The following is a 27,187-nucleotide window of genomic DNA, read 5'->3' as shown; positions in this document are numbered from 1 at the left end:
CCGGGCTGGGCCCCATACGGTCTCGGCTTCCGAACTACACGATCGGGCCCCCGGGGCCTCGGGGAGGTCGGAGCTTGGAGTCACCAGTCCGCATGGGGCAGGGGCGCCAACTTTACTGACAGACACATGTATGTACACGCGTGTTACGGAACACGACACACCCATAGGGAAGACCGGACGCTCACCATCCAAGGGATTAAAAAAAAGCACCGCGAGCGGCATTGAGGGCCCAGGCCGCGTCCACCGGCCGCCTGCCCGCCCGCTTCGGGGCCTGGCGGCAGGAGCGCGCTGCCCGGGCGCCAGTCACGCGACGTCCACTCGTAACCTGGCCAGCAACTTCCTCCTCGTCCTCAGCGGCCCCCGTCCTCGGGGCTCCTTCCTGGCCACAGAGGCCCCGCGAGCCCTCACACGGTGACCTTCTCGATCACACCCTCGGCGACATGGACGTCGTCCCCCTGCACGGTGACAGCTGCCGACTGACCACACATGTGCTGGTGGTCCTTCCAGTCCTGAAAGGAAGGACAGACTCCGTGTTACGGTTCAGAGTGAGAAGGCTGTGCCCGGGAGTGGGTGTGCACGTGCTGAGCGGCCAGCCCTCCGGGGCAGGGGGCTCCCAGCCTCGCCTACCCTCCTGTTTAGGGACCCGCTCCAAAGGCAAGTACCCAGGATGACCCTTGAGACACGTCCACGCTCTGATCCTGCTGCTTCCTCCCTGGGATCTAAACGAAAACACTCACACCTGCAGAGGAATACTTGTCTCCGATGTTGCCGCCCAGCCGAATTACTTATCATCGCAAAAGTGAAAGGACTGCGCCAGAGCCAGCCACGTGTCCACAGAGGGGCTGGGAGGCCGCGGCCCCCAGGGAGGTCGGGGAGGACGTCCACCCCCCCGCCCCGCAACGCCCCCCGTCAGGGTGGGAGCTGCCATCGCCCATTACGGGCGGTAAATGGAGCCGAACTTGGCCTGGACCAGGGCTCGCTCTGGGGGCCCGACGGGGCGTGGTTAGTGGAGACACGGACCCCAAGACGCACGGAGAGGTTAGGGTTTGGTGAGCCATGACAAGACTTGAATGAACATCACACACACTCGGAAGAACAGAGACCAGCGGTGAGCCCCGGAGGGCAGGGCTCCAGCTGCCTATCTTCGTGCTGTCCTACGTCTTCCAAATTTTCTACAACGTGTGGCCTTATTTTTATAATAAAAAAGTAAAACTTCAAATCATTACAGGCATACCTCAGAGACATTGCGGGTTCAGTTCCAGAATAAAGCAAATGTAGCAATAAAGCAAGTCACACAAGATTTCAGGTTTCCCGGGGCTTATACAGATCACCTTTACACCACACTGTAGTCTATTTAAAAGTGTGTGACCGTACGAACCTAATTCAAAGACACTCTATTCCTAAAGATGATAACCTTCACCTGACAAGGCAGGGCTGCCGCACACCGTTAGTTTGTAAAAACACAATATCTGAGAAGTGCAATAGACAAGGTCTGCCTGTATATCAAAAGAATAAAATTTTTAGAATTTTTTATTGGAGTGTAGTTGATTTACAGTGTTGTGTTAGTTTCTGCTGTACAGCAAAGTGATTCGGTTAATACATATACTTTGCCTTTCGCATATCCTTTCCCACTGTGGTTTATCACAGGGTACTGAATAGAGTCCCCCATGCTATACATCAGGACCTTGCTGTTTACCCAGCCTATGGATAATAGTTTGCAGCTGCTAATCCCAACCCCTCCCTCCCCCACCCCACTCCCCCTTGGCAACCACAAGTCTGTTCTCTATGTCTGTGAGTCTGTTTCTGTTTTGTAAATAATTTCATTTGTGTCATATTTTAGATTCCACATATAAGTGATATATGGTATTTGTCTTTCTCTTTCTGACTTACTTCACTCAGAATGCTAATCTCTAGGTCCATCCTTGTTGCTGCAAATGGCATTATTTCGTTCCTTTTCATGGCAGAGTAGTATTGCATTGTATGTATGAACCACATCTTCTTTATCCATTCATCTGTCGATGGACACTTAGGTTGCTTCCGTGTCTTGCCAATTGTAAACAGTGCTGCTATGAGCACTGGGGTGCATGCATCTTTTCGAATTAGAGTTTTCTCTGGATAAATGCCCAGGAGTGGGATTGCTGGATCAAATGGCAACTCTATTTTTAGTTTAGTAAGGAAACTCCATACTGCTCTCCATAGTGGCTGCACCAATTTACATTCCCACCAACAATGTAAGAGGGTTCCCTTTGCTCCACACCCTCTCCAGCACCTGTTATTTTTAGACTCAAAAGAATAAATTTTTAGTTTGTAAATTACCTGACTCTGTAGATTACCTGACTCTGTAAGTCTATACAGTATGTAAAACTTCATGTGTGCTGGGCTCAAGTCCACAGTGTTTCACACCATACCTAAAAATTAACTCAAGATGGGTCATAAATCTAAAAGTAAGAGCTTAAAGGGAGTTCCCTGGTGGTCCAGTGGTTAGGATCCGGCACTTTCATTGCCATGGCTGAGATTCAATCCCTGGTTGGTGAACTAAGATCCTGCAAGCTATGCTATGCGGCCGAAAAAAAAAAAAGAGCTAAAATTATAAATGTTTTAGAGGAAAATAGGAGATTTTCCTAACCTTGAGTCAGGCAAAAGTTCTGAGATATGACACCAAGAGCGTGATCTCCATTAAAAATGTTTTTTTAATAAACTGGACTTCTTGGGACTTCCCTAGGGGTTTTAGGACTCCATGCTTCCACTGCAGGGGGCCCGGGTTTGATCCCCGGTCGGGAACTAAGATCCCATAAGCCTTACGGCAAGGCCAAAAATAATAGATAATAAAAATTTTTTAAAAGTAAACTGGACTTCATCAAAATTAAAAAAACTTTTGCCCTTCAAATGACACCATTAAGAAATAAAGAGACAAGTCACAGACTGGGGGAAAGTACTTGGAAATCACATATCTGATAAAGGACTTGTATCCAGGATATACACAGACATCTCCACACTCGATAAGAAGAGAAACGATCCCATTTAAAAACGGGCAAAAGGTCTGAATAGACATTTCCCCCCAAAAGATATACAACGGCCGATGAGCACACCAACGATGCTCAGCACCCTTAGACATCAGGGAGATGCAGACTGAACGCACTGACGTCGCTTCACACCCGGGAGCAGGGCTACGGCCAGAGAGCAAGAGCCAGCACTGTGGACACGGGTGGACCCGCCACTGGAGGGGGTGCAGTCACTTCGGAAAAGTTGGGAAGCTTCTTACTAAAGTTAAACACAAGTTTACCATATGACTCAGCAAGTCCATGGACGCATGTAGCCAAGACAAACAAAAACCTGTCTCCACCCTGGAGCTCGCTCGTGAGTGTTCACGACAGTCACATGGCGGGAACCACTCAGATGTCCGTTGGCTGAGGACTGGAGGACAAGACGAGGTCCAGCCACACCGTGGACGCTACTCAGGCTCCACGTGGATGAACCTTGAAAACACGCTGGTCAGAGGAAGCCAGACGCGGGAGACCACATGTTATACGACTCCTGCTACGTGAAATGTCCAGAAGAAGCACATCTACAGAGAAAGAGATTCGTGGTTGCCAGCGGCTGGGGTGTGGGCCGAGGGGGCTTTCGGGGGTGATGGAAAGTTCTAAAACCAAATTGTCATGTTTGCCCAAATGCAAACTTACTAAAACCCACTGAATCGTACCCGTAAAATTAGTGGATTTTATGGTATGTATTCTACCTCGATGAAGATGTAAAACATAAACACACACACCTGACATGGGATTTGCAAAGAAAATAAAGTCTGCACGTAAAAGCCAAAACAATTCATGGCCCTTGTCCAACTTGTAAGAAGGTGAGTAACATTAACTACCTTTCCAGGTCTTTGGGGAGCACACAGAATTCTGGGGAGCACAGTGGGCAGGCCCAGAAGCTGTACTGTCGGCACCACCATTTATTACAAGGAGCCCAGAGCTTAAGCTTTTTCAGGTCCTACCGAGTGTTCACGATGGATCCCACGTGAAAATTAATGGTTTTTGAACTTCACTGTACACTGATTTTTGTAAATATTGGGTTGGCCAAAGAGTTTGTTTTTTTTCCATAAGATGGCTCTAGTAGCGTTTAGTTGTCTTAAACTTCATTCAAAACAATTTTGTTAGACTGTATTGTGACAGCTGTCATATCACCATGCATTTAAAAAAAGGTTATCAGGGCTTCTCTGGTGGCGCAGTGGTTGAGAGTCCGCCTGCCGATGCAGGGGACACAGGTTCGTGCCCCGGTCCGGGAGGATCCCACGTGCCGCGGAGCGGCTGGGCCCGTGGGCCATGGCCGCTGAGCCTGCGCGTCCGGAGCCTGTGCTCCGCAACGGGAGAGGCCACGACAGTGAGAGGCCCGCGTACCGCAAAAAAAAAAAAAAAAAAAAAAAAAGGTTATCAAACTTGGTGAATTTTTGTGTAGCCATTTTAATATTGAAGGAAAAAAGCAACATTTTCGGCATATTATTCTTTACTATTTCAAGAAAGGTAAAAACGCAGCTGAAACCCCCCCCCCAAAAAGACTTGCACAGTGCGTGGAGAAGGTGCTGTAACTGATCGAACGTGTCAAAAGTGGTTTGCGAAGTTTCGTGCTGGAGATTTCTCACTGGACGATGTTCCACAGTCGGGTAGACCAGTTGAAGTTGAAAGCTATCAAATCGAAACAATAATTGAGAACAATCAACGTTATACCCATGCGGGAGATGCCGACATACTCAAAATCTCCACATCAAGCCTTGAAAATCATTTGCACCAGCTTGGTTCTGTTCATCGCTTTGATGTCTGGGTTCCACATAAGTTAAGCAAAAAAAACCTTCTTGACTATATTTCTGCATGCGATTCTCTACTTAAACGTAATGGAAACGTTCCGTTTTTAAAACAAATTGTGACAGGCAATGAAAAGTGGATACTGTACGATAATGTGGAACAGAAGAGATCGTGGGGCAGCGAAATGAACCACCACCAACCACACTAAGGGCCGGTCTTCACCCAAAGAAGGTGATGTGTGTATGGTGGGAGTGGAGGGGAGTTCTCTATTATGAGCTCCTTCTGGAAAACCAAACGATTAATTCCAACCAGTACTGCTCCCAATTAGACCAACAGAAAGCGGCACCCGACGAAAAGCGTCTGGATTAGTCAACAGGAAACGCATCATCTTCCATCAGGATGACGCAAGGCCGCGTGTTTCTCTGATGACCAGGCAAAAACTGTTACAGCTTGGCTGGGAAGTTCTGATTCATCCGCTGTATTCACCACACACTGCCCCTTCGGAGTTCCATTGATTTTGGCCTTTACAAAATTCTCTTAATGGAAAAAATTTCAATTCCCGGGAAGACTGTAAAAGGCACCTGGAACAGTTCTTTGCTCAAAAAGATGAAAAGTTTTGGGAAGATGGAATCATGAAGTTGCCTGAAAGATGGCAGAAGGTAGTAGAACAAAACGGTGAATACGTTGTTCAATAAAGTTGTTGGGAAACATAAAAAATGTGTCTTTTGTGTTTACTTCAAAACCGAAGGAACTTTGTGGCCAACCCAATAAAACCAAAGCCTATGCCTTTATCACGGCAGCGAGTCACAGGAGCACAAACCTAACACAGTCAGCGGAAGAAATGGAGTGTTTGTCAACAAGGTTATACCTGAAATATAGCTGCCCAATTCACCAAGAGAGGTTCCAAGACTGCAGCTTGCATTTAGACAAAGTGTTATCTGGCTAAAATGACTCTATCAAGAAATAAACCCATGAATCTTCCTCTGATGGTTCAAAGTCAGGGAAGGGTCACCGATCAGCCGCCCTCTCGGATCACGAGCCAGCAGGAGCCCGTCCACCCCACCGGCTCCTCCTGGCTGCCTGGGCTCCTCCCAGCGTCCCCGAGCGCAGCAGGCATGTGGGCCCTCTCCTCAGCACACGAGCCATAGGTGACACCAGGGAAAGCAGACCTGCGGGTCTCTTTCCCAAGTCTCCCGCCCCGGGAACGGGCCAGGGCTCAGGAGCGTAGCTGGGAGCCCCTGGACACACCTTCCGCGCTGTGCTGACCCCTGCAGCCCCCCGGGAAGCCCTGAGACGCAGAGGAGGAAGATGCCACGTCCCACACACCCTAGTCTTGGGGGTCATTCCTGCCCACCTCCCTCCCGAGGACATCTGAGGATGGGGCGCTTTGGGAAGCCGCCAGGCACAGGGTCCCCTGTGCGGCAGAGGCTGTGTCCGCAGATGCAGCTCCAAGTCACAGGCACCAGGGGTGGGATTTTTTACTATTTGTCCACCCGGCAAGTTACCTTTTTTTTTTTTTTTTTTTTTTTTTTTTTTTTTTTGCCCTTCAGCTGTCTTCCTGGGCTATCATTTTATTTATTTATTTATTTATTTATTTATGCGATACGCTTCCCTCTCGCTGTTGTGGCCTCTCCCGTTGCGGAGCGCAGGCTCCAGACACGCTGGCTCAGCGGCCATGGCTCACGGGCCCAGCCGCTCCGCGGCATGTGGGATCTTCCCAGACCGGGGCACGAACCCGCGTCCCCTGCATCGGCAGGCGGACTCTCAACCACTGCGCCACCAGGGAAGCACAAGTTACCTTTTTTAATCGTGGAAAGTTTCTAAGAGGAGAGGATAACCCCACAGGCCCAGTCAACGGCTTGGCCCCTCACTCTGAGTAAGGGTGAGAAAAGTGGTGAAAACCTGAACTGGCAACTGCTACCCCAGAACGCTCTTTAGTCTTAGAATCAGACGCCTACACGCGCAACCGCACTGACTTGCAGGGTCTATGACGAGGCGTCCAGGGCTGGGGAGCACTGACCGCGACAAGGTCAAGGTCACTGGGGAGCAGCGGCCTCCTTGGCCCCGCCTGTGTGGCTGCCTCGGGGCTTTGCCGGAGCCCAGGGACAGTGCGGAGGTGGCGGGGGCGGGGGGGGGGCCTACCTTGCGCTGGCAGAAGGTGGAGCAGTAGTTGACCTTGTGGCAGCCGGTGCACTCGCTCAGGGCCTCCCGGCCGCAGTTGACACAGAACTGCTGCAAGAGGACACAGGCGTCAGTCGCGGGGACAGGCTGACCCGCGTCCCCGCCCCCCGCTGCCCAGATGCGGGCCGGGCACCTGCTGAGCGGGAAGCAGGGCTCCGGACCACACCAATGCGCCAACCTTGCTCCAAATACCAGGGGATTTCATTGCCGCCAAGTACGCGTAGGAAACCAAACTGAGCCAGGCCAGGACTCTCAGTTGTCAGGATCGTCTCCTGAGCGGTCAGGCCCTGCAGTCCCCCAGCCGGACCCTCATCCACAGCCCAGGCACCCCCGGCCCAGCCACGCAGCTCCATTAGGTGGGTCTTCTGTGTGTCTTCCCCACAAGACGCAAGGAGCCGCTCCTTCTAACCAGCCAGGGAGGGGGACTCCGGTGGCACCGCTAGCGCTGGTGTGTGCGCACCCGGCTGCAGTGACTGCAAGCCAGGCCCCTGCTCCCAGCCAGCGGGTGAGTGTGTGACGTGCACACCCATGAGCCACAGCAGACGCCCGTTCATAACACCGCTGGCCGCCTCCCACCGCTACCCCTGAGAGTATGCGCAAAGCAGCAAGTCGCTTCCTGGCTCCTGTTCTGGATTGCAGCCCCCTTCTCTGCCCAGCGCTGACTGACACGCTCCGCCCCGAACCCCCGCTACCCGCCTCACTCGCTTCAGGAAACACGCGCGTTACGGGGACCCTGAGATCCTACTAAGTTAGCTTGGCCACTGTCCTACTTTAAAGAACAAAACACTTACAGAAAAAAACCGAAGTCGGTAACCACACATAGAGATTCCTCCAAGGAGAGCAAAGGTCTCACAGTTGGTGGGAGCAGAGGTGCGGCTGCCCGTGAGGCTGGGGGCCCCATGGACCCTCCTGCCTCTCAGCTTGGAAGTCCTCAGGGAAGCGGCCTCGTGTCACACCCTGTCCCCCGCGAGCCCGCGAGTCCCGCTCACCTGGACCTGCCATGTTGGTGCTCCTGGCACCAGCACAGTTCTTGGAAAACAGCCGCCGCTCAATAAATACCTCTTAACTGCATGAAGAGCCTGTGTCGTGAGCAGACCTTGTGAAGCGGGAGTCGCTCTTGTGTGGCCAAGAACTTCCGACCCTGGGCTCCCAACACATCCCCTTGGGAATTACTTCTTAACCCAAGCTAACCTGGGGCAGGAGATCTGGCTCAGACACGCCGGCTGACACACAGACGGAGACGAATGGCCACAGAGCCCTCGGGGCTGTGTCTGCGCACACCGGTTACAACCCACACGGCTCCGTGCTGCCAGCCGAGAGGGCCCAGATCTTGGTTCCTAAGAGCATTCGTTCTCCAATAAAGGAACCAGTTCTCCCTGGAGAAACGGTTGATTCCAGGGCTGGGGCGGGGAACCCCCAAGATGGGCCTGGAGCGTCTTCTAGCACCAGAAAGGAGGGAGGTGCTCTGAGAAGCAGGTAAGGGACACGGGAGCCGACTGAGAGCTCCAGCCGCCAAAGCCAAACCGGATGAGCAAAACAAGTAACACGGGTGCCGTGAGCCCCTCTTGATAGAAACAAAGGCACAAACAATTGTACGAGAGACAGATCCCCCACGGAGAAGAATTCTGGAAATATTCCTAGATCACCGCTGTCCAGGCGGGGGACCGCCACCCCAAGTGACTAAGGGAGGAAAGGGGCCATCACCCCACAAATGGAACCCCCCGACCTGCCCCAAATGCGCACGTGCTGGAAAAGGGGCAATCACCCCACAAATGGAACCCCCCGACCTGCCCCAAATGCGCACGTGCTGGGCCTGAGCCCTGGGGCCCTGGAGTGAGACGAGTCCACGAGGGGGGGCCGGGGGCTGATGAGAAGAGAGAAGCCAGAGACCTCCCCCGGCCCTGGCTCGGCCAGGAGGCACGTCTGCAGCCTGGAAGAGGTGTCACCGGACTGACCCGCGGGCACCGGCTCTCTTCCAGCGCTGAGAACAGCGTCTGCGGTGCAGCCAGAGGCGCCGCCCAGACCGCCCGCCGCTGCTACTCTTCGGGCCACAATTCCCTCTAGAAAAGGAAGTTGGGAAGATCATCGAAGGCCTGAGAAGGAGCCGGGAGGCATGAACAGAGGCCAGAGCACAGGGATGGGGTCCAGAGTGCGCGCGCTCCCCCAGCCGGGGCCGTGGCAGGCGGCCCGGCGCCCTGCAGCCACGTGGCTGGCTTGTGCTGGATGGACACAGCGCCCTTGACGGGAAGGGCGTCTGGTCTTCCGCCCTGTTTAATCTCTGCTGAGCTAACTATATACACACAACACAAATGCCCCATGGTTAAAGCTGGCAAAATCTCCTTAATAGTTCAGCAGGGCTAAAACGTGACTTTTCAAGAAATTCCACAGACAGCGTCCAAGCAGGCAGCCCTGCTTCCCCCCATGGGCCGCCAGCACCTGCGCCCTCCCAGGGAGCCAGGGAGCGAGGGCTCAGCCTCCTCCTAGGGGTCCCGGGGCCTCACTCGTCCGGTCCTCCCCACCAAGCCCCAGCACCCTAAGGAGGCTGCCATGGACAGGACCTTCCAGAAGAGTTCTCCGGGGCAGCCCTCCCCCAACCGTCCAGCTGGGGGGCTCCGTCTCACCCTGGCAACGTCAGGGTGTCCAGTAGCCTCTCCACAACAGCCACCGGTGCTCCCCACCTGGCCTCCTGACTCATCGTCCCCCGGGCCCCGCCGGCCGCTTCTCGCTGGCGCCACCTGCTTCAGGGACACGTTTTGCGTCCCCTCACTCACACGTGACTCAGGTCGGGGCCTCTCAGCCCCCCCGAGCCCCCTGAAGCCCCCAGAGGATCCTGGGGAACAGGCTCTCCGAGGAGTCTGGTTCCCAAGAACCCAGTGTCGAGGCGCTGTGGTCATCACGGGGCCACAGGGATCAGACACATTGCCCGTTACGAAGGGTAAACACACAGGGTGCACGGGGTGGTCAACCTACGTCTGCAAGCAACTTAACCAGGTCACCCGAGGAGCCTCGTGACACCAGCACACACAAAAGGACGCTGGCGTCCACCCACTGGTGGCACTCGGACAGGACGGATGCCTAGCTTCCCCCCGCCATGTGATCAGCTTACAGGAAAACTACTGGAGGACACGTCACGTCTACAGCTCCGGAGAGAGGACAAACACACCTGTAAGAGCTCCAGCCATTTTCAAAGCTGGAGAACGTGTGGGAACGTGTCGGACGCCTTGGCGGGGGAAGTGGGCTCAAGCCCCTCACTAAAGGCTGAGCATCCTTCCGCCAAACAGGATTTTAAGGGTAAAAGGATTTCACATTGTATTTCTTTCTTAGAAATTCATAAAATTACAAATGAAATGCAAAGCCCAACCTTTCACGGTGGGGTGCTCGGCGATCCAGCTGCGGCAGACACTCCTGGCTGACCCGACGGACACGCACGTCAGCACGTGTCCCACGGTGGGTCGAGGGGGAAGTTGTGCACAACAGGAATTCAGCTCCTGGACCCTTAAATGTGGGATGAGTGTGGCCATGACTGTGGGCTACTCCTACGTGAAAGACAAAACCCACGCAGCTGACTCAACACGGCGCCCTGAAAGTAACCTCGGGACCAACCAGGCGGAAACGCCTCGCTCCGTCTTTTTCATGCCACCTGTCTTTGGAGAATTTTCACAGAGGGGAAGGGATGGGCCTAATTTACTTGTAATTTTATTCTGTGAAGGAAAGGTCCACAAAAATTAATGAAAAATGTAAAACTGAAAGTTAAACCGTTTGCCCGTTGCACTTCCCTGCTGGGATGAGGTTCGGCTTTCTGTGCCGTCGGCGCCACCCCAGATCCAAGCCACCCGCCCGCCCGCTGTCCAGCCGGCCTGATAGGGGGGACACTGTGGTCTCCTCCACTCCCATAGTCTCGGCAAGGGGGCATCCTCGCCAACCCCCGGGGGAAGTGAGGGTCGCCCCCCCGCCGTGCTCATCAGGGACAGGTGGTGGTGAGGCCGTGGGCAAGGCACACGGCACACACGGTGGTGGATGCGGGATGGGCAGCCGCCCTGGCAAAGTCTGGTGGCTCCTCAGAAAGTGAACCCGGAGCCACCGTGGGACCCAGCGGCTCTGCTCCCAGGTACGCACCCAAGAGAAGTGACAACACATGTCCACACAAACAGCTGTGCAAAAACGTTCAGGGCATTGTCCACAAGAGCCGAGAGGTAGAAACAACCCGAATGTCCACCAGCGGCTGAGTGAAGAAACGTGCGGTGCGACAACCCGAATGTCCACCAGCGGCTGAGTGAAGAAACGTGCGGTGCGACAACTGATGTTTAGCCATAAAAAGGAACGCAATTCTGACCCAGGCTACGTGGACGGACCCTGAAAACACGCTGCTCAGTGAAAGAAGCCAGACACAAAAGGCCACATGTTGTGTGATTCCGTCTCCAAGAAACATCCAGAACTGGCAGAGCCACAGAGACAGAAACCAGGTTGGCGCAGCTGGGGCCTGCGGGTGGTGGGGAGTGACGGCTAACGGGTCCGGGGCTTCTTTGGGAGGGGAAATGATCTGGGATCAGATGGTGGTGATGGCCGTACAAGTTTGTGAACAAACTACTGGATTGTGCACCTTAAAGGTGTGAATTCCACAGTATGTGAACCATATTTCAACGAAGAAAAAAATGCCCTTTCGTTATGCATATTGGGGACTTTTCTAAAGTATATGATCAGAAACGTGTGAACATGAGTGCATTTTGTGATTAAGATGTTGGTTATAACTGCAAAAACCAGATACGATCAAGTATTTTCAAAACAGGACTAGCAGATTGCTCACAAACGTGAAATATGCAAAACTTAATTTTTGAAGAATCGGCTGCCGAGCAGCAAGAGCGCACTCCCGCTCCGCGTGCGCAGCCTCCAAGCCCAGGAAGGAAGGAGCCGCTGCCCTTCTGGTGCCCAGAGCAGTCTGGAGGGCTGACCCTCCCACACAGTCACCACGAGCACAAGACACAGTGATCTGAAGGCTTGAAAGCAACTAAAGCAAGCAGGAATGGGAGTGGCAGGGTACTGAACCCCGGGGAGGGGCGGGGAGAAAGGCCCAGGCAGGTGGGGCAGGAATGGGGGGGGCGGTGGATCCAATCCCGAGGGGGAGGGGGGAGGGGGAAGGCCCCCCGCAGGTGGGGCAGCTTTTCCCTCAGGGCCTCCCCTGCCCACCAGGTGTGTGGGGCCACAGCAAGGGGCCGTGGTCACCTGGGCTGGGGGGTGGGCAGAGGGCTGAAGATGGAGCTGCCAGATGGCTGGAAGCCAAGGGAGACGGAGATCAGCACAGATGGCCACAGGCACCTGCCGCCCCCAGGCAGCCAGTACGGGGCTGAGCCGACAGAAATAGCAGCCCAGAAGGTGGCGCTGAGCAGGGATCTTGGTGCCCACCCCCCCCAGAAGGGCCTGCATTCCCGCACGTGAGGGGGCAGCGATGCCGCCCCCCACCCCACCCAGACCAGGACTAGAGATGTGACGGGCGGAGGTAACCGAGACAGACTCCCCCTCACACAACAGAGTTCAGGAGACCAGCCAGGAGCTCAGCTGCTTCTGAGAACAAAGTCCAGCACTTTTCAGGGGAAGAGAGAGAATCCAACAGAATTCAGAGCTTCTGCCGTGAATAACCCAAAAGGTCCAACAATCAAAATGACTGGAATGTGAAGGAAGGAACAGAGCTTCCACAGGCAAGAGGAAAGGAGTGAGCAGTGGGAGATCCTGAGCTGACCCAACGGTCAGCATTGGCCAGGATATTAAAGAAGCGAAGAGGAAGGTGGTCAGTGAAGTGCAGGAAGAGGCGACCATGCGGAGCGGCTGGCTGGGGCACAGCGAGTAAAGGCAGCTCCATAAAAGACGCACGTAGGCTTGCAATCCACTGCCTCTTGGCAATGAGAGCCCCCGACTTAAGATCCAGCAAGCCAGGTGGCGCGGCCAAAGAAAAAAAAGGAAAACTGCACCTGAAAAGCTCTTCTTTCCCCTTTACCTATAAAAAGTAGTACTAACTGAAATTCTTTTTCTTATATGGATTCGGTGGAAATAAGCCAATTCGACTCACCTACAAACCAAAGTGACACTGAAGACGCATCACCGTCCGTTCTCCCGCCTCCAGCCGCTCCCAAGAGGGTTCTGGGTACCAAGCAGCCCGGCCCGCCCTCCTCCGGCCCCAGATGAGCCCTGGGCAGTGAGGACACACCTCCTCTCGGCTTGGGCACCTGCTCCACGTCACCTGGAAGACTGCATCCCAAAAGGCGCCACGGGGCTGAGGGAGCCTGTGCTGCAGGAAACGCTCTGGGCGCCAGGCTTCGCGAGCCACGGGGACCTCATCGGCAGCGAAATACCTGTGACGGCGCCTCTGGGGCTGAGATGCGGCCACAGAGCTGGGTGCCTGGAGGGGCTGGTGACAGCAAGACACACACCTGCCCCGACCTCTGCCCCAAAGACACACCAGAGGACGTTCCTCCAGATTTGATAACACACGAGACCCGTTTCCCCGGGAGGAAGACGGCCTGACAAGGTGAGTGACCTACCACAGGTGGGCACGCAAAAACAACGGCTGGTGTGTGTGAGGGACAAAAACGGCCGACAGGTAACGGTGGCCACTTGTCTACCAGAGAAGCTTCACTTGTACGTGGGCCTCCAGGTCCCCCTGCCCAGGAAGGTGGGCGGGCTCTGCAGGTGGCAGCCACAGACCCGCTGTGCAAATGGTACCTCTTTCCGCTCTGCATCCGCCTGGACTCTGGCCTGGGCCGCGGCGGCTTCTCGGTAGGAGCTGGCCTGCTTGGCCTGTTCAAACAACGTCTTCAGCTGCTGTGCGGTGCTGAGCAAGGAGTTGACCATCTCCTCCAGGTACAGCCAGCTCCGCTGTTCCGACATCTCCAGCCCGCTGACCACAGCGGGAGACACGGCTTTGGTGGGGGTGGAAGGAGGCACCGCCAGGGCGGGCAAGGATGTCAACACTAGCGTGTGGAAAGCAAAACACAACAAGAACTTAACCCATCTCCTGGCTTCAAGGTGCCTCTGCACACTCATCAAACGTGGGAAAGTAGGGTGGCGAACAGATCACACCCACGGCCCCCCCTTCAAGCCCCCCGTCCATGGATGACACAACAGCTGCAGGTGAGGTGACCACAGAGCTTGTGCAGAGCCAGTGGGGGGGGGCTGTTACATCACATAAAAAGTAAAGCAGACGGAAGAACTAAAACCTCCTCGTTTCTGCTCACACAGAAAGCTTTCGGGGATGTCTGTGGTCCCCGGGGGGCTGATGAGGGATGTAGGAGACAGGGTCCCCTCAGCTGGAGAAGAAAGTCATGGAGGCGGGAGGGAACCTCAAAGGGACGCTGTTCTGGACGGGAAGTGGAGACTCGCACACGCGGACGCGCAAGGGCTCCCCACCCCTGTCCTGGGGGGCCTGGGGGCAGAGACACCCAGGCTGTGCTGCTGAATGTCTAACATCCTTCCAGAGAAGAACACCTGACTGTAGCGTCACCCGAGTCCTTGGTGTAAAAGCCCCACCAAGACCCGTTTCCAGCCCCCAGCTAGAGGTCGCTGGACACAGGCTGCAGGAAACGCACGGGAGCAGGACGAGCGACGCCTGCCCCCTCGGCCATGGCCAGACCTTGCTGTGAACCCTGCCCCGCCCCCGCAAGGGCAGGGCCCTGGGCCCGGACATAAGGGAACAGGCAGCGCGACAGGGTGGACAGAGGACGCAGCAGCCGCTCGCGGGGCCCCTGCCAGCCGAATCAGGGACCGTCCCAATACAAATCACCCCAGCAACAGGTGGCAACGCCCTGAACGGAACAGGAAGCCGCGCGTCCACGCCGAAACAAGCAAACAGACAAGCAAGCAGGCGGGGGACGGGTCGCCCAGGCCTCGCAGCCCTGCTCAGGGCACGGCCGACCGCGTGGGGCGGGCGCTCCCCATCCAGGCCCTGCCCAGACCCCGCAGTCAGCAGGGCCACAGCCCGGCCAGGAGGCTCACCGGGCCTGGGGCCAGGGTCTGAGGCAAGGTGTGGGGAAGAGGCAGAACGGAGGCGAGCTTTAAGGGTGGGAGGGGCGTCACAGCAAGAGGAGAGAGCGGTGAGACAAGAAAAGGAGAAGGAGAAGGGGCGTTTTCTAGAACTCGGGGACCAAGTTCTATCTTGCTGTCTTGTCTCTGGCGGAAACCGTAAAAAACACAAAGGCCCACCAGCTGGGATTACAAGGCTCCCTGTAAAAAAGTGTCCTGACATAGAAATGTGTCCAAAACGTGCCGTCGGTGACAAGTTGCTCAAAATGCACACGTGGGGCGATGTCCCCGTTAAGCTTCAGGCGAGGCGAGTGGCAGACATGCACACACCCTCTCACCTGAGGCCACCCGGACGAGCGCCCTCACGGGACAGACCCCAAGCACAGTGTCCTGGTCAGAGCCTGGCCGAATCTCAGGCTCCGCAGGTCACAGGTCGCTACGTGAGCAGCCTCACCCCACACAGAAATGAGCAGCAGCTTCCCGTGAAACCCGCTTTACAAACACAGGCCTGAAGCCCCACACCCCACGTCACCTAGGAGGCCTTTCAGAAGGATGATTCTGCACGTGACGGCCACTCGTGGAGAATTCTTCCACACTGACCTATTTTGGGATGAGATGTTGGCAACGCGGCCTCCGGAAACGGTGCGATCTGACAGCTGTCCTGATACCCTGGGTAATGGGGCTCCGGGTGGCCGACCCTGCATGGGGGCTGCACGCCTGCTTCTTGTACTGTCAGGGGAGAGGGACATGATGGCGCGAGACCCAGCTGTGCTGCATGTCCAACAGCGCAGCTCCTGAGCCGCGGAAGTGGAGGACGTGAACTGTCAGAGGGACAGTATTTGGGATGTTCTGCATGAAATAAAACACAGTACAAAAGCCAGTTTCCACTGTTCCCTTTCACTTTCCGGAGGCGGCTACCAGAACATTCCACGTGCACGTGGGGCGTTTCTGCCGCCCGGCGCCCGTCTAGGCTCCGTGAGCAGCCTCAGCTTCTCAGGCCCTGGTCCCGCCGCCCCTGCCTGCGGGGGTCCCCACAGCTCCTGCCAGCGACCCGCTGGGGCCGCGTTGCCAGGCACTGAGACAACTCACCTGTGGCTCCCGCAAACACGTCGCCCTGGGCCGGACTCTCCGAGATGACCGCGGTGGCCTCCACGGTGGATGCCCGGTCGAAGGTCAGCGCGCCAGAGGTAGTGATCTGTCCTGAGGGGGTCACGGTGACTGGAAAAGCAGGAGAGCTGTCACCGCGTGCTGGGCCCACTGGGCACATTGCAGAAAAACCCAGGGACCGGGGCGGGGTGCGCGGGGGCCACAGCAGCGTCCGCCGGCCCACAGCCACCTCTGCAGGGGCGGTGCCTGGGGGGGGCCAGAGACGCCCACCCCAGCAGACGCAGCTCCTGCTGTGTGTCCTGAGCACCTGGATGTACTGTCTCGTCAGAAGGCAAGAGATAAAATTTAAAAGAACGTAAGAAGGACTTTGTAGCTTGAGTCAAGAAAAAGATTTTCGTCAAAACTGAAGAGAAAACACAGCGGGGCCCCCGGCATTCTGGGGGCTCTGTCTCCTCCTGCCAACCAGCCCCAAGGATATGGGGCGCCTCCCCTGCAGGAGCCGTCGGGCTGCTGACAGCCCCTAGCGACCGGGCGCCTCCCAGGCCTCTCCCACCACCGCAGCCCAACTCAGCCCAACTCGTCTCCTCCCGGTTTCAGAAGCAGGCGCCTCCCCCGCCCCCGCCCTCCCTACACGTGCCCCAGCCGCGCCTGCCCCGGGGGCAGCCGTGCCCAGGACAGGCCGGGACCGAAGAGGCCAGGGAGCCCCCGTGAGCGGCAGCCGTGCCTGCTTTTGACCCAGAGCCCTCGGCCACACGCGCGAGCAGGACACGCTAGGAGCATGTCGCGTGGCGACAGCTGCTTTACTGTGACTCACAGGTGGCGGCGGCTGCGGCGGGAAGCAGGGTGATGTTCTTGGGGGCATCCTTCTTGACGGGTGTGGCGGGCAGCTCGCTCTCCTTCTTGCGCCTCTTGTAGGGGACGAAGAGCCTGACGGGCCCGCTCTGGGGCGGAGCGGGGGGGGGCGGGAGGCAAAGTGAGATGCGTGGAAATGCCACCCGGGACTGTTCTCCAATGGCGACCTGCCTGGAGACATGCCCAGACTGCGGCCAGAAGACGGAACCGTGCAAAGCTCCCTTAGCTCCCTTTAGGCCCCAAAACGGCTTAAAATAACAGAAAAGGTAACGTGTGAGTTAACAGCACTTCCAACAGAAGAGTAATATCGACACCAAATTTTTAGGAATCCCCGGAAGACAGAAAACAAGTGGGGACCAAGGAAGGAGAAGGGAGAGGGCCCATGGGGAGCAGGGGGCGCCCCGCAAACCCTGAGGCCCCGACACGCGGGAGGAGAGAACCTTGATGGAGCAGAAACAGCAGGAAAACGTGAAGATCAGGTGAGCCTCCCAGCTCACGCCCAAGACCCCTGTGGGCTCGCTGGCCCTTCCTGCTGCCCATTCAAACCTGCTGTGGACCCGCAAGTGAGCTTCTGTCCTACGCGTCAACCCCAGAATCTCCACCGGGCTCTCCCTGGTGGCTCCTCCCTTTACTGATTTTCTCCACGTGTTGAGACGTTGCCGTCACCTTCTAGGCTAAACTGTGTCCTCAGGACCACCTGTGAGGCCCTGACCATCAGGGTGGCCGTATTCGGAGTAAGGAGGCAACGGGGGTCTTGAGGGTAAGGGCCCTGACCCGCCAGGATTAGTGCCCTTGTAGGAGCAGCTGAGTAAGCGAGAGCCTACAAGCCAGGAGGAGCCCCGCCAGGAACACACCAGCACCTTGACCTGGGCTGCCTGCCTCCACAACTGTGAGAAAGTCAGCGCCCGCTCCTGAAGTGCCCTGGCCTCCTGCCCAGCCCCCGCAGACCGAGACCCGTGCTGACGACGCTTTGACGTGTCTCCTTCAGCCCCGAAGACACAGAGGCTGCTTGGAAGCCTCGTCTGCTGCCCCCACCACGGGCAGTGCCTGCGTCTGCTGCTTTTCTTCTGTGTGGTTCACATATCCCTGGCCCTTTGCACGTCTCACGATTTTTGCTGAAACTGGACATTTTAGGTGCTGTACTGAGTGGCCATGCAGATCACTCCCCCTCCCTCCAGGGCTTCCTGGCTGCAGTCCTGGACAAAGGCCTCCAGGCGGCAGTGACCAAGCTACCGCACCAGCTGTTGGACTCAGCCACCTAACTGCTCTACCCTTTGCAAACGGCTCCACTGTCAGATCCAGTCACGTTAGGCTCCTGTACTGGGTGGCTTTTAGAACAAACCTTTGAGGAGGCTTCTCAGGGTGATCACTTCCCGGTGGGAAGTTGAGCCGGCTGCCCTCCTGCATTGCCGGCCTCCTCCCCACGGGCTGCCCTGGAGCAGGGCAGAAACGGCACTCAGGCCGTCAGCCCTGCTCGCGGAGCCGCTTGGTCTTCTCGGCTGGCCTCAGCTGCGTGGACCTCCACCCTAGGGGCGAGCGGGGCCCGGACGATGGAGCGTCCCTGGGCTGAGCCGGAGGGATGCAGGGAGGGAGCAGGGCCTGACGTGAACGCCAGACTCACAGGATTCTCCTGGATAAGTGTTTCTTTTTTTGTTGTATGCCCCCAGGACAATCTCCAGAGACCTTAAGTGGTCGCTTTTTATCATTTTCACCAGTTAGGGTTACTTGTCCGGGGAGTGGGTCCCTGGAGCCCTGCACAGCACCACTCCTGAGGCAGAAGCCGCAATCTGACGATCAGTTTGATGAAGTCTGACCTATGAGTTTTCACTTCGTGGATTGTGCCTTTGGTTCCATGTCGAAGAAATCCGTGGTCTAACCCTAGATCAGGGTAGATTTTCTTCTACAAATTGTAGTTTAGTTTTGGACACATTTGGCTGTATGATCCATCTTGAATTCGTGTGTATATATAATGTGTGATGTTTAGGTCAAGGGTCACTTCTACGCCTGTGAGTGTCCGACTGTTCCCACACCTGCAGGTCCGTGTGTGGACGGTGGGTCTGCTCCTAGATCGATGGGTCCCCCTCTGCCAAACACGGTCTCGGCCGCAGAAACAATACAGCAAGTCTGACAGTCAAGTGCTGTGATTCCTCCACTTGTAGTCTTCGTCCTCAAAACCGTGTTGCTACCCCTTTCCTCTGCCTTTTGATATGAATCTTAGAATCAACTTGTTGATGTCTACAAGATCCTGCAGGGGCTCTGAAGAGACGCGTGTTAAACCCACAGACCAGTGTGGGGAGAAGGACGTCTTCACTGCATCGAGGCCTCCAGCCCGCGGGTCCACGTCTTCTCGGAGTTCTCTTGCTGGCCGTTTCTAGCTTCAGTACACACGTCCCATACATGTGCCGTCAGGTGACACCTGAGGGTTTCGGCGTTTGGAGTGACCGTAAACAACCCTACCAGGTACTCCATGCTTCCCGATGGGGCTGACCCCCCACTCTGCTCCTCTTACCCCTGAAGATCTCCAAGAATGTCACCTACCAATCTTCCCAAGCAAACTTTAAAAGTATCTTATTCTCACACAAATATCCTACTGGCCATTCTACTAGACTCATGTGTGATCTACACACGAACTAGACAATTTTAGAATATTTGGTTTTCCCACTCAACAACACCTCTCCAATTAAGTTTTCTTCCATAGCTGCTGCTAATTAACCAGGTGAGTAATCAAAATTAAAAAAAGAAATCTTATTATGCAGCTTCCTAGTTAATTTTAGGACATTTAAAAATAATATTCAACAATAGAAACACTGAAATGAAACTGGTCGTCCACAAATAACAAATTAGTATCACACTTTGAAAGCTATAGAGCAGTATACGTTCAAACGAATGCAAATATCCCTTTTATTTAAACAGTTAAGAATTTAGAATAAGAAAAGACTTCAAAAGACATTAATTCTCTATATAAATCAGCTCAGTCTAGTATTTTTTTATAACGTGACATTAAAAATGAAAAACATGAAACAGCACATATATACTTGTCACCATAAAAAAAAGTACGGTTAAGACGGTGACATTATAGGGACTTCCCTGGTGGTGCAGTGCTTAAAGAATCCACCTGCCAATGCAGGGGACATGGGTTTGAGCCCTGGTCCGAGAAGAGCCCACATGCCACGGAGCAACACAGCCCCTACACCACAACTACTGAGCCTGCGCTCTAGAGCCCACGAGCCACAACTACTGAAGCCTGCATACCTAGAGCCCGTGCTTCGCAACAAGAGAGGCCACCACAATGAGAAGCTTGCACACCGCAATGAAGAGTAGCCCCCGCTCGCCACAACTAGAGAAAGCCTGCACACAGCAACAAAGACCCAACACAGCCAAAAATAAATAAATGAATAGATTAAAAAAAAAAAAAAGACGGTTAAAAAAAAAAAAAAAAGACGGTGACATTATAGGAGCTTTCCGTTATTTAAGAAAGTTTCCCTTAACGTTCTTTGAGCAGCCCCAAGGCCCACTTGAGGCCTCACTCATCAGAGTAATGGTCAAAACCCAGAATTTGAGGGAGAAACTAAGCTGGAAGCAGCTCTGAGAGGAGCTGAGGGGAGCAGGGGCCCACTCACCAGGGTCATGTCATCACAGCAGGCGGCACAGGTGCAGGAGGCGGCATGAGGGTTTAGGATCCCATCCTGAAATTTAAAAAGTACCGCAACACGTGAGAAAGTCAGCTCTGAAGTGAGTCAACAGCCCCAGATCTCAACCAGTTTCACCCCGATCCCCCTGTGAAGGTAAAATCCCACCATTTCCAGAACCTTCTCTCGTACACATCTCTGCTGGTGGCAGCATCTCTCCCCTGCCAGGGAGTGTAGGCGTGATTTCTCTATCAACCTCCTAGAGCTAAACCGGAAACAGCAACGAGGAGCCCTCTCCTCTCATGGATGAGTTCAAGGAGAGAGAAGTTAGGCGTCTTTTAAAAAGTCACGGGCAGGGCTTCCCTGGTGGCGCAGTGGTTGAGAGTCCGCCTGCCGATGCAGGGGACACGGGTTCGTGCCCCGGTCCGGGAAGATCCCACATGCCGCGGGGCGGCTGGGCCCATGAGCCATGGCCGCTGAGCCTGTGCGTCCGGAGCCTGTGCTCCGCAACGGGAGAGGCCACAACAGTGAGAGGCCCGCGTACCGCAAAAAAATAATAATTAATTAATTAAACGTCACAGGCAGAGTTACTCAGTTTTCCTCGGTCTCTCCCATGTATACGTGTTATTAAACTTCCGTTTGATTTTCTCCTGTTAATAAACAAAAGTCACACGCACTCAAGCGGAAGCTGTTGCGCTGCCTCACCCACTCCTCACTGCAAGGTGTGGAGCAAACACCCTCAACATCCCATCTGGAACATCAGGAAGCAGATGGAAAGGTGACGTAACTCACACAGCAAGTGAGCGGGGGACTCGAATCCCACCTGATTCCAGCCTGTGAGCCCTGGAAAGCCCTGCGGCCGATGCTCCAGGAGCCGGGCCTGCGGCTTGCGGCTCCGAGCAGGGAGGGTGGGGAAGCGCGGCACCTGGGTACCTGGATGAGGCACTGCAGCGGCCGCCCCGCATAGCGGATGCTTCTCTTCCAGTCTTTGCTGCTGGCCCTTCCTGCCATGGCTTCAAACTCGGTAGGACTGTACCAGTTCTCCCCCTGCTTAATGCAGCGCCCCCGGCCTCCTGAAAGGACGAAGCCACCCGCTGTAGTTCCCGCTGACACTGGGCCAGGCCCATCTCCCCTCCCGCCCACTCCCCCTCGGTGTCCCGGGCCTGCCTGCTCTCGGCCGCTCCCTCGGTGCCCCACGGCGAGCCCACATCTGCAGGCAGCGCTTCCCACCGCATGCCTGAGCCCCGACCTGCGGTCCACGGTCACCGCACACTCCACCATATCCCACATGGAGCTCATGACGTCTTCCCACTTGCAGAGCCTTCTACCTACGGGTCACCCAGCTGACCCAGGACCTTAGGGAACATGGTCCAGCCCTGCTCCTACCACGGGCCACCCCATTCCTCGACCTGCCCGTTTGCTTAACTAGTTTATGCGTCATTATGGCCATCCTTGGCCCCAACTTACAGTGCGGGATGCAAAAGGAAGGCGATCCTCAAAACAAAATAAGCAGCAGCCTGGGCCCACCCCACGCAAGCCCACCTGGGCCCACCCCGCACGCGCCCACCTGAGCCGAGCCTGCTCTTATACAAGGTGCCACTGATGTTCCGACAGCGCACAGGCAGCTCACTGTCGTACACCGATGGGTCCCAGTTGTACTTAGTTCCACCTTTCTCTTGGCCGGGAGCCAGAGGAGTCGGAGGAGACTGAGGTCCTTGAGCAAAGAAAGCATCATGAAAATGAGAGACCCTGAACGCACCCCGAATAACAGAAAGGCACAAAAAACATCTTGATTCTAACAGGTTCTTCCCCCAGCTCAGCAGCATCGCCCCCTGTAACTCTGGGCAACTCTTCTGTTGCCTGAAAAAATCCACTTTTTATACTTAAACTAAATAGTATTTGAAATTTGAAATTCACCACAAGAGAAAGTTCACCCCCAGGATAAACCCCACCAGCTCTCAGAGCGTTTTGCCCCCGAGGCCTGGAGCGGGAGGGCGTACCGGGGGTGAGAGGGGCAGCGGGTGCCTTCAGCCCGGCGGTCTCCACGATGCTCCCGTCCGTGTGCACGACGATCAGCGTGGCCTTCTCGGTGTTCAGACTGTCCCCGATCTGGAGGGCTGTCCTGCCCGACTGGGGGAAAGAACGCCAGGTGTCTCAAGTGACGGCGGCTGGCGCACACCTGCACACCGGGACACGGTCCTACAGAGAGGTCCAGCTGACACCGCCACCGGGGGGCCCGCCATGCCTCATGCTTCTCAGATGCAGAGCCAAGGCCAAGAAGAGGCGACACGAGGTCTGCACGGCTCTTAGCGAATGCTCGCGTGGCTTGTCCAAGTTAAGGGATAAATGTGTCCCTGGAACAGGAAGTGCCCTCCCGTCTGCCTGGGCAGTCTCTGAGGTTGCAGGCCTCAGGGGAGGGTTTCCGAGAGGCCAAGTTCATAAGCACAGCCAAGGCCCACTGCAGGACCCCTTCTCGTGCCCGAGCCCACCCAGACACAGGGCTTCCCAAGCCACGCTGCTTACATGCCTCTCCACTGGGGCTGGATGCTGCCGTGACCGCGCCTGCCTCCTCTGGGCCAGCCAGATGCCCCTTTCCTATCCCTGCGGGCACTAAGCCCACCCCAGCTGCCTACAGGCACACGCTCATGGCCTCACTCAGACAGCCCTGGAGCGGACTAGAGACCCCGGCGCACCCCGTCCACACCAAGGCCTGGGACACTCCCGTGCTTTCACACTGAGGATAAAACTAAGACAAAGACCTTTTCTCACATCTGAAAATGTGGCCTTCAAACCAGGGGAGGCGAGTAGAAGTTTATGGTGGGATTGCGGGCCCTCCACCCGGCGTGCACACGCACACACCTGGCCTGCTCTCACAGGCCTGCGGGGCCAACGCCTCAGCAAGGGCGTCTACACTGCTTGCATCTCAATCACTGAACTTGTGCCGCTCTCGACCGGGACAGAATGCTTTGTGCTCATTCGAGAACCACAAAGTATTTTTCTCACGAAGGCGTGTGAGACATGTCGATACTTGAGACCCCCTCTCCTTGTCAGTTTCCAGAAGGATCACACTAATTTCTGGGTCTTCTTGTCCTCAGAGCCCGCTGACTTGGGGCCACCCCTAACTCCCCGACCCTCTGGCTCCAGCCCCTCCTAGAAAACGAGAACGTGACAGAGTCTGCTGTCAGGCAGGACACCGGCCAGAGGCACCACGTCACTGCCTGGCTATCAGCTCGTGTGCATCCTGATACCAGAAGAAATAAACCAAGACCCTTAGGTCTGCACCCCTGAGCCCTTCACCAACCTGCTGCCCTTACACTCAGGAGCTACCGTTTTCTGTCTGTCGCTATCTCAGTAACAACCACTTTGCTTTCAGGTGTACAGTGTCCCAGGCGCGTGATCCAGGCTAGAAGGAAACCGTGAGATCTCCCCTCCCCTCCCCTCCCCTCCCCAGGCAGTCGGCACAGGGCAGGCTCAGGGTCTCTGGGGGACGGGCCACCCCCCTCAGGGCCAGAAGCGCTCCCGTGGCGGCTTACCAGCACGTGGCCCGAGAGCGAGGCGGCATTCGCCACCGACGTGGTGAAGACATTGTCCGCCGAGGCGCCCACGTTGGCCACTGTCACGGTGGTCACCTCTGCAACACAGGAGCCTGACTCAGGGCCCAGCCAGAGGCCACTGGGGATAGGGCGAGGGTGGGGGGCGGCCCACGGTGGGTCCAGGTCAAGTACCTGAGCTACCGTGGGAGGCCTCACGCTGTACACGAAACGCCCGACCAACGTTTCTAGACCAGTCTGAATGACCTGGTCCTTCCAAGGACAAAAGGCCACCTCTCCCTCTCCACAGAGCCTGCCACGCACAGTGTAGACCACAGGGCACGCCTGCCCTCACGCACCCACTGAGCTGGCCACAGCTCTGCCCTGGCATCTCGCTCCCTTCTACTTAAAACCATACCCCAAAGAGGCCCCTAAAATCCTAGAGTTCCCTCCCTTCTGGTGGGGATCCTCCTGGCCCCTCTCCTGCAGGTCAGCGCAGGAAGGCTCATGTCTATGCCTCCCTCCCCTTCCTTCACCCCTACCTGCCACGGACCTCTTCCTCCTGAAAAGCGGCAGACCTGCCTGTGCCCACCCCACGTGCCCCCCAACTCTAAGCCCGGCCCCTCCCAGCAGCGGTTGTACATGGGGGCGCCACTGCGCCCCGCCCCCCGTGCTCCCCCCACTGCCCATGGCCCACTCCCGACGGGCTGCCCCGGACAGCCCTCCCTTGATGCTCCCCCAGCCACCAGGGGTGGCTCTGCCTTCCGGAATGTCCCAAACCTAGAGCGCCTGTGGCCTGGGGGAGGTGCTCAAACTGACCGAGAGTCCTGCACATTCCATCAGCCCGAGCTCACTAAACTGCTCTAAAAACACCTGCTCCCCATCTGTCTCCTCCACCGTGTCCCAGGGAGCCCGGGCCCGAGGGGTCTGAACACAAGCTCAGGTCTAAAGAGCTCGCCAGCAGCCCGGGAGGCAGCCTCAAGCCAGCAACGCGTCCTGCTGAGTTACAGAAACTCGGGAATCACCTGGCCTCGGTAATTCACAACCAACAAGTTTTAACACACTGGAAACACACAAGGATAAAACCCTGCAGGAAAGAAACACGTGATGTCAATACGTGTCTCCAACGTGTGAATAGCATCACTGCATTCAGAAAAACACGTGCAAAAACAACACAAAGCTGAAGAAAAACCTCACCATCCAAGATCTCAACTTTAAACCAGTTTAGCAACGAAAATGGAACCCTTTAAGGGCCACAAAGCCTTCTTCCCCTGCCTTTTGCGAGGATCCCGGACAGACCACAGGCACCGGGGCAGTGAGAGAACGGGCTGCAGGCCCCACGCAGCTCCTCCAGGGCCGGAAAAACCGGAGCACTGGGTGGGGAGGCCGCTGTCCAGTTCTGAAACCCATGAAATTCCCTAGGGGAGAAGAGCCATAGGATGCTCCCCAGGGGTTCCAGTGCCCAGCTCTGCCGGCCACACGGGAGCCCAAGTGGGAGGGAACAATGCTTAGGAAAGTCTCTACCTCCTTCGGGACGGTGCCCCGGGGAGACACAACCTCTAAAGGGCACTTTGGGGCATGGCTCACGAACCTTGAAAATGAGAATGTTCTGTGCGGCAAGAAAAGCGTGGGCCAGCAGCCCGGGTGGTGCCCGAAGAAGGGAAGATCCGTAAAGGAGGAAATGGGGGCCCCACGGACAGGCCAGAGGGGACGGCCCCCAAAGGCTACGGGCCCTCCCAGACTAAGTGAGATGCCTTGCTCCCCAGGGCTAAAGTCACACCTGAGCAGGCCCTCAGGATTCTGGGTGACCAGATGCACCCAACCCCGGGCTCCTCCAGGACAGGACCCGTGTCTGACCCCTGTGTCACCAGCACCCAGGACAGAGGAGGAGAGGACACGCAAGGCAAGAGGCAGGTGCTGAGAAGGTTCTGGAAGTAGCGCAGAGCACTGAAAGGAAGGAAAGGAGTTCAGGGAGCAAGTATGCGGCAGGGCAGGGCCAGGATGCTCCCATGGGGCAGGTGTGCAGGGACCACACGGCACACAAGGTAGGTGCGAGGCATGTGCTGGGGGAGGATGGGTGTGCCAGTCAGCCAGGCGTGGGCAGGGCAGGTGCGCGTGGAGGACAAGTGTGAGGAGTGCGCGCGGAGGAGGTGCCGCCAGGTCGTGTGGGAGTGTGCGGGGCAGGTGTGCAGGGCAGGTGTGGGGCAGGTGCGGACAGGTGCGCGGGAACCGCGGGCGGGCGGCACTTGCCTGCGAAGGCGGCGGCCGCGGCGGCCTCGTCGGGGCCAGGCAGGGCCTCGGCGCCCATGTCCATGTGCCCGGGCTCGGCGGCCATCACCGCCACGGCCGTCACCCGCCGCGTCTCGCGCTCCGCCTCCGAGTCTCCGTCCTCCTCCGAGTCCTCGTCCCTGCTGAGCACCGGCTCCTCCGCCTCGCCTCCCGCCGCGGCCGCGGCCGCCGCCGCCACAGCGGCCGCGGCCGCCACCGCCGCCGCCTCGGCCAGGCCCAGCTGCTTGGCGGCCGAGTCCGAGTCCTCCATCCGGACTCCGCCGAGCCCGCCCGAAGGCGCCGGCCGGGGCCGCCCGAAGGCCGGGACGGAGCCTGAAGCGCGCCGCCCGAGCAGGCCGCCCGAGCCGGGCCGAGCCGGGCCGAGCTTGACCGAGGAGGGCTGCCCGAACCGAGCCGAGCTGAGCCGAGCCCGCCCGAAGCCGGCCGCCAAGCCGAGCCGGGCCGCCCGAACAGGGGCCGAACCGGCACGAAGCGGCCCGGTCGAGTCGAGCCAAGCCGAGGCCTAGAGTCCGGAAACGAGGGGGGCCGAAGTGGTCCGAAGCGCGGAGCCGAGTCGGTCCGAATTGGTCGGAGGCCGCACGAGGGTTTCCGAGAGGCTCTGCGCTAGCCCTCCTCAGGGCCTAGAAGGCCGCGCCGGCCGTGGTCCCCAGTTATCGGGGTCCCCTACTGTGAGGCCGACTCCGCCGGACTCCGACGCAACGCGACCCGGCCTAGAGAACCTTGCGCTGCAGGCTCCGCCTGCACCCGCCGCCCGCGGGAGCCGAGCCCGCCCGAGAAGGAGCCGAGCGGAGCC

At 56.9% G+C, this 27,187-nt stretch overlaps 1 protein-coding gene across 1 annotated transcript; it reads right to left on the bottom strand.

The window, feature by feature from the left end:
• Positions 1-404: 404 nt before the first annotated feature.
• On the bottom strand, positions 405-26,644 carry DEAF1 (DEAF1 transcription factor). Its single transcript, XM_065881989.1, has 12 exons — positions 26,356-26,644; positions 24,109-24,206; positions 22,576-22,705; positions 22,143-22,289; positions 21,509-21,648; positions 20,567-20,632; positions 16,909-17,035; positions 16,077-16,205; positions 15,588-15,716; positions 13,692-13,939; positions 6,939-7,028; positions 405-509 (listed from the first exon to the last, which is right to left on the bottom strand). Exons 1-12 carry the CDS (start codon positions 26,642-26,644, stop codon positions 405-407), a joined length of 1,698 nt encoding a protein of 565 aa, XP_065738061.1.
• Between the last annotated feature and the right edge of the window lie 543 nt (positions 26,645-27,187).

This window comes from Phocoena phocoena, chromosome 8 (genome assembly GCF_963924675.1).
Source record: "Phocoena phocoena chromosome 8, mPhoPho1.1, whole genome shotgun sequence".
In the NCBI taxonomy this organism is placed as follows: Eukaryota; Metazoa; Chordata; class Mammalia; order Artiodactyla; family Phocoenidae; genus Phocoena; species Phocoena phocoena.
This window is presented reverse-complemented; position numbering and strand designations above follow the sequence as displayed.

Excerpts from the sequence above, each read along its gene's own strand:
- DEAF1 (XM_065881989.1), bottom strand. The coding sequence starts at position 26,644 with ATGGAGGACTCGGACTCGGCCGCCAAGCAGCTGGGCCTGGCCGAGGCG. Across the intron at positions 13,940-15,587 it reads AACATCTCATCCCAAAATAG|TGTTGACATCCTTGCCCGCC; the intron begins GTCAGTGTGGAA and ends TCCACACGCTAG. Across the intron at positions 510-6,938 it reads CCACCTTCTGCCAGCGCAAG|GACTGGAAGGACCACCAGCA; the intron begins GTAGGCCCCCCC and ends CCTTCCTTTCAG.